This window comes from Melospiza melodia, chromosome 1 (genome assembly GCF_035770615.1).
Source record: "Melospiza melodia melodia isolate bMelMel2 chromosome 1, bMelMel2.pri, whole genome shotgun sequence".
NCBI classification, from domain to species: Eukaryota; Metazoa; Chordata; class Aves; order Passeriformes; family Passerellidae; genus Melospiza; species Melospiza melodia.
Genome location: NC_086194.1, coordinates 57,216,569 through 57,223,207, shown reverse-complemented (window position 1 = coordinate 57,223,207; position 6,639 = coordinate 57,216,569). Strand labels below are relative to the sequence as shown.

The window sequence follows — 6,639 nt, the reverse complement described above, 5'->3', positions numbered from 1 at the left end:
AAGAAAGAAAGAAAGAAAGAAAGAAAGAAAGAAAGAAAGAAAGAAAGAAAGAAAGAAAGAAAGAAAGAAAGAAAGAAAGAAAGAAAGAAAGAAAGAAAGAAAGAAAGAAAGAAAGAAAGAAAGAAAGAAAGAAAGAAAGAAAGAAAATATCAGAAAGAGATGAAGAAAATGATATAGTTTTTTTAAAAAATGTTATTTTTCTAATGTGCCTAATCTAAGGCATCTTTAGCCACTGTAAAAGGTAAGAGGAACAAAAAATACTGACTAAATTATTTTGCACCTCTGATCAAACACTCTGTTAGGGTATATTTTCCCTGACTCCACAGAGAAGTCTAACTAAGCATAGACTGTCACCACTATGGTATTTAGTTGAGCATCATTGTTATTTGATCAATGTGCTTTCAAAGAACCTGCTCAGGGCTGGAATTAATATTCTACTACTCTCATTGGGGTTGAATGCTGATGGAGGAGGAAAAAGAGGAGTCAAAAAAATGCTAAGAGATGACAGCCTGCCACAACATGGAATGTGCTCAGTGTAGGTGGTGGAGCCACTGCCCTCCCAGCCCTTCCCTTTCCTCAAAAATTTACACCAGAGCTACTACTGAACCACAAACTCACAAATGGGAACACTATCTCCCCTTCTGTTTCATTTAAATGAGCTGGTTTAGTGAAGTCAATTGAGAGTTCCAAAAACTTCGGGAATTATTTTTGTACTTCTTTCTGAAAACACGCGATTGAAGTGCAACCTTTTCACAGCATGAACATAATATAAATCTCTGGCTTTGAAAAAATTCAAACTGAAGTAGAAAAAAAACCCTTAAAGTATCTCTAGCCCAAATAATGAAAATCCCAAATACTAAACACTCTTAAGTATGAATATGTTCACTTTTAAATGGATTTAGTCTAAGCTTACTGCTGTAATTTTTCCTAGTATCACAGGATGCACCTCCCTATATATGCATAGTTTAAGAAGGAACAGAGACCCAAATTTTGATTGCTAAGTTCTGGGCTTTTGAACATGAAAAGGAAATACTAAGATTTACCTTCCTAAGCTAATATTTTGCATGTACATTCTACATAGAAAAGTTCCATGACAGGAGTATGATTCCTTAAAAAATACATATATGAGTAATAGAGCAAGATCTCATCCTGAACAGCAAGCTGTTAAGCAAAAATCGTTGTATGTATTGTATATGTATATTGTATGTATATGTTTGTCTTGACTTCCACACAAACAGGCAAAATTGCTTACCATTAACTGGATTCCAATTAAGATACCAAGCCAGAAACACAAACATGCTTGATGTTCCTCATACATTCTTATTTTGATTCTTTTCTGTCCATCCTTATCCAACAATGCTTTTCCTTTTCATTGGACTGTCCATTCAGTCAGTGATGGAAGTTTAAACTGAGATATTGAGATGAAAGTAAAAACTGACCCATGTGATTCCCTGATGCTCCTCTTCTCCTAGATCTTCAGGTCAGACAAACAGCTACTACTAGTGGACCATGAAAAAATGTGGGAAACAGATAGTTTTCTGCAATATCCAGTTATACAGGCACATCACACAATACAGTAATACATGTGCTGAGAGTCTGACAAACAAAATTTGCCTCAAGAGAATTTTGTTTTCATTGGGTATTCTTTTCCTAACTTCAAAAAAAGAACAAAATCAAGGGTTGAGGGAGTCTGCTCTTTAGAAAGAAAAACATTTTTCTGTCATTGTATTACGTGCAAAAGATACCAAATCCCAAGAAATAGTCAAATGGCTCTACAAATTCACCGTTCTTAATAATAAAATCTTCTATGGGCATAAAACTGATGTCAAATTCTGTCTCGTAGCAATTGGAAAAGGCTTTCAGTGAAAAGAAAAAGAAAAAGTTAATTATTATCAGGGATTTTTTGATTTTTTTTTTCTTTTATATTCTTTTGCATCATCCTGGTGTTGGCTTCACCAGCTGAGGCACAGCAAAGGGCAAAAACAGCTTTTGAAGAATACTTTTTTCTATTTGCTTGACCTGTCCAGTAAAATGAAATGATTTACAATGAAATCACAATTTGACCTTTTAACAAGAATCCCTCCAGAAAAACCAACAATAAAAAATGTACATACATGAATAAACAAACAAAATTAACAAAAAAAAACCAAGGCCCCCACCCTTGAACCAGATTCATTAGCTGTGAAGTAGCCAGTGAGAGGAGGAGTGTTTTGAAAGCTGTTTAATGCCTTTCCCAGAATCTGGTCTTTGCAGGAGTAGAACAGGAATGAAGGTCAGATAAAATGATGAAAGAGATTTGCAGTGGCTTTTTAAATATATTTTTACTCTTCCGTATCTGGAAAAAGAAAAGAAAAAAAAAGAAAAATAAATAGAAAAGTGTCAAATGCTGCCTTTCTCCACTTTGTCCAAGGGGTAGATAATCTGGGAAAGTAAAACAAGGGTACCAGTTTAGACAGCCTTATTTTCTGCAAGCAGTGAAGTTTGCACAACTGTTGAAAGCGTACAAGGTGAGGCACACTAATGCATTCCTCTTACAGGTACAACTGGAAATATCATTCTGTCCTAAACAAACTGAAATCTATTATGATCAGACTAATCCAACTAGAATTCAAACTTAGGAATGAAGAAGATCACATAACAGAGTCCATCATGCATAGATCAAGAGATTTTATTAGGTTTCTTTGCTGTGGGGTTCCCTTATCATCTTTCATCAACAGCTTTTCCAGCACCTTTTTGCTTATGAAGGCAAGAACGTTGTACATGTGGTTTAAAACGAAGAAAATGCTCCAAACACAAAAGAATGCTACATTTTAAAAGCTGTTTGCTCCCATTGAGCTTTCAGTGAAAAACACAGCCTTAAGTATGGAGAGGCACCAAAGATATAACAAAAGATGTATATTTTACAATCTGCTTGACTCCTCTGTCATATATTTATAATCCCTTGGCCTCATAATTAGGTTATGTTTGACTAATATTATCCTGAATGTACAAATGTGACAATGTTTTCTATGTGGTTATACTACAAGTGCATCTTCACAATAAACAGATCTCCTTGAGAAAGAAGTATAGACAAGAAAAGTTTTTGTTATTTCTGGTGAAAATTGACAGTTTCTAATTAAAGAGGAGAGTCCATCCAATAGTCATGACTATCACTAGAAATCCTCTGGAAAAGCTTCAAACAGGAACATGATTATTTTACTCTATATTGGCTGCTCTAACTGGCTTTCTGAGTACACTTGGCACCTGCTGTAATTCTGACAATGCTTATACCAGAGGAGTTTTAAAGAACATTTGAAAGCATCTCTCAACCAAGGACATTCAGCCCAAGGAGAGATGAATGTACCTGTAGGGCTGGGCATGTCTTGGAAGACATTATTGCATCAAAACATCTTATGGTTCCTTTCAGGAAACCAATTTCTTTTGCACTCAATAATCTTTTTTTTTTTTTTTTTTTTTTTTTTTTTTTTTTTTTAATGGCATTTGGGCAAAGGAGAAAAAGGACTGCCAAAACAAAGATTTTTACTGCTGGACTGCATTGTCTGTGTTGAATGTATACAGCAACTGCACAGATCTACTAGTGAGTTGGTATCTTCTACCACACAGACAGCAGGGGAACCTTTCCTTTCAGGATGGTCCCCCGTAAGTTGCTACTACCAAATCTTGCTCACTGATGCAATTCTAAGACATTAGAATTAGGGTTTCAGAAGAATTAGGGTTTCAGCATTTTATTTGATTTATTTAGAGTGAGTTGTCACATTTCCAGCATAATCTACAACAGGCAGTAGTAACAGCCATAACAACAGTAGTACATTTCCATGATGTTTCCCAGCTGAAACATTCAGCCTGATTTACTGTCATTAACAGGATCATAACAATCCCATGACACTTATAATTAGCCACATTTTAAAGAGAAAAGACTGACCCAGAAGGAAGGGTAATTATTTGGGGCAGGTGGACTAAATGACATATTTGAGCAGTATGTATTTCTGAACTTCTTAATGGATTTGCTGAATCACACCAGGGATCTGAAACAGGGCTTGAAATACCACCTCACACATGCTTCTCTTCCTATGCCATCCACATTTACAATAATTTTAACCCCTCCCATCCCAGTTGATGAAGCAAGGCAAAATGCAGTTTTCTCCATTCTCTGGAAGTTCCCTGCCTGTGGAGAACTGAGTCAATGCAGAAAGGCTGTGGATGTCCCAACCGTGGCAGTGTTCAAAGCCAGATTGTCTAAGGCCTTGAGCAACCTGGTCTAGTGGTAGATGCCCCTGTCCATGGCAGGAGAGGTTAGGCCTAGATGATCTTTAAGGTTCATTCTAACCCCTTAACTTCCTATGATTCTGTGATAGCTTTTTATTTTCTGTTAGCTACCTCATCAGCTCCAGCAAGAACATAGCAGCATAGATCTTACTCTGAATTGTTTTTCTGCTTGGTGGAGCAGAAGTTTTGGTTTTCTTGCCAAATTTCCCATTTTATGTAATAGAACTTCCTTCAACTACCCTAGCTTGGATAGATTCAGCCTCTTTCTCAATTAAATACAACAGCTCTAGTGTAAATACTAGCATGTATCAACAGAGGTAGTGGAAAGAGGAAAAAGAATGAATATGCAGTGCTCTGTACATCTAAGACTTTAAGTAGTCCACTTAGCATATATTGATTACCATTATCTGAAATAACCTTGCCTGGATACACATCTCAGTCCTTCTTTGTCTGTGGGGAACTTATATTGTCAAGGGTGAGTACTGGCCTTCACTTTGATTGCTAATGTGAATGCCAGTGACTTCTACAACTTTATGTTGTGATACCAGCACCCACTGTGAGTCCATTTCTGCTATCAGTTTCTAGTTTATACTGAGGCATTTTTAACTTTTGCCTGCTGGACTATGAAGCTATATATCTATACAGGGTGATTTACTGAAATGAAAATACACCGCAGTTCATATTTTTCTTCACACAGAATTAGTGTATGAGCACACCCATACAGCAAGAAAGCTGACTGTCAGATTTGCACAGTAATTATACTCTTTTAATGATGTTTTCGAGTCCAAAGTCTTAGAAGAGCTTTCCATTTTAACAGTTGGCATTTATTCTGCCTGTTTAATTCAAACTTTCAAAATCTGCTCCAGATCAAACTTTCAAAATCTGCTCTCTCAACACAGTTGGAGGACACACAGAAACATTTAGACTGTGGTGAGAGTTTAAACTAACTCAGAAGTATCTTTTCTGTTTTGACTCCTCCTCACCAAGTATAATTCACAGACGTGGTACTGTTTCTATCACCGAAGGGGTATCAGGGGCAGCCAAAGGTGATACAGAGACTCCATTCTCAGAAGACATGAAAAGACACTTTATTATTAGAAATCTGCAGTTCTTATAGAAACAATGGTGGACCTAAGACCTGATTGGCCTTTAGGAATCTTCTCTCACACTATTGGTGAACTTTGAATAGCACACTCTGAAGAACCATATCTATTAACAATGGTTACAGAAAGAGATAATAGTTGTTTGAATTCTTCTAAGTTTCCCACAGCTTCTAAAATCCTGGGAGAACCATGTCTGTCTCTGTTCAGAGGACACATAATTACTACATTGGTTCCACCCACTGGAAGCGGAGAGCTGACCTCTCCCAGCACTGCTTCTGGTAGCGGCCAGCTCTGCTGCTCGAGATAAATGCCTGCCTTTTACCTCCTCCCCTTCCTCTCCAGCTGCCAAAACCATGGTACTGCTCAGAGAGGGCTTAGGACACTGTTGAACGCTAAGGTCTTCTACCATTTGTTGTCTAAGAGATGGGAATGACGGGTACTTAAGAGACAAAAGATGTGACCTGGATAGGGGAGGGCAGGGAAGGGATGCAGCTTGCTTCAGTCTTGCTGCAGCTGGGGGAGTGAGTGTGGTGGCAGGGAAGCTCAGCGTTCTTGGGAAGCGTAGAGATGCCAGGAGCCATGGCTGGGGGTGAGGGGCTGGCCTCTTTCTCTTTCTCTTTCTCTTTCTCTTTCTCTTTCTCTTTCTCTTTCTCTTTCTCTTTCTCTTTCTCTTTCTCTTTCTCTTTCTCTTTCTCTTTCTCTTTCTCTTTCTCTTTCTCTTTCTCTTTCGATCAGAGGGCTGACAGCTGTGGTTTTGGTGCCGGACTGCTGCTGCCTGAAGGATTTGCTGCCACTGTGGAGTTTTGTCCTTCACTGCTTCTCCTTGCCGTGGGTAAGCCTTTGCTAGCAAGAGTGATCACTGAAGTGAGACCTTTTCACCTGACCTCACTGGGAGGGACCCTCACCATCTGCTTGGGTGTCTCAGGCGAAGCTTGGAACCCGGACCCCCGGCCACCCTCTGGAGGGAGCACTTCTGGGCTGCCTGAGGGACTCCGGCTGCCACGGATATTCCCAGGATATCACACAGGAAATGTGAGAGCCAAAGGAAAACCTGAAACAACACCTTCCCTCTACCTTCTCTCTCGTGTCGGTTCGCCCTGTACCTGCTGTTTTCTGCCACTAATTCGGGGGGGTTTGCTACAGTTTAACTCGACACCCCTCATCCACCTGGATTCTTGCTGCTCCTGCCATGGCTTCGGCGCTTTTGCTACACTTTGTTTGCCACCTGGGGCCTGGTTGTCTCTCCTGTTACAGCCTGCTGCTCCGAGAC

General features: G+C 39.1%; 1 protein-coding gene across 1 annotated transcript in view; it reads right to left on the bottom strand.

Moving 5' to 3' along the window:
- Positions 1-1,872: 1,872 nt before the first annotated feature.
- LOC134429056 (dual specificity calcium/calmodulin-dependent 3',5'-cyclic nucleotide phosphodiesterase 1A-like) overlaps positions 1,873-6,639 on the bottom strand; it is a 104,292-nt gene continuing 99,525 nt past the window's right edge. Inside the window, exon 16 of the mRNA XM_063176498.1 lies at positions 1,873-2,335. Coding sequence (XP_063032568.1) covers positions 2,322-2,335 — 14 coding nt within the window. The 3' untranslated portion in view covers positions 1,873-2,321. The remainder of the gene's footprint in view (positions 2,336-6,639) is intronic.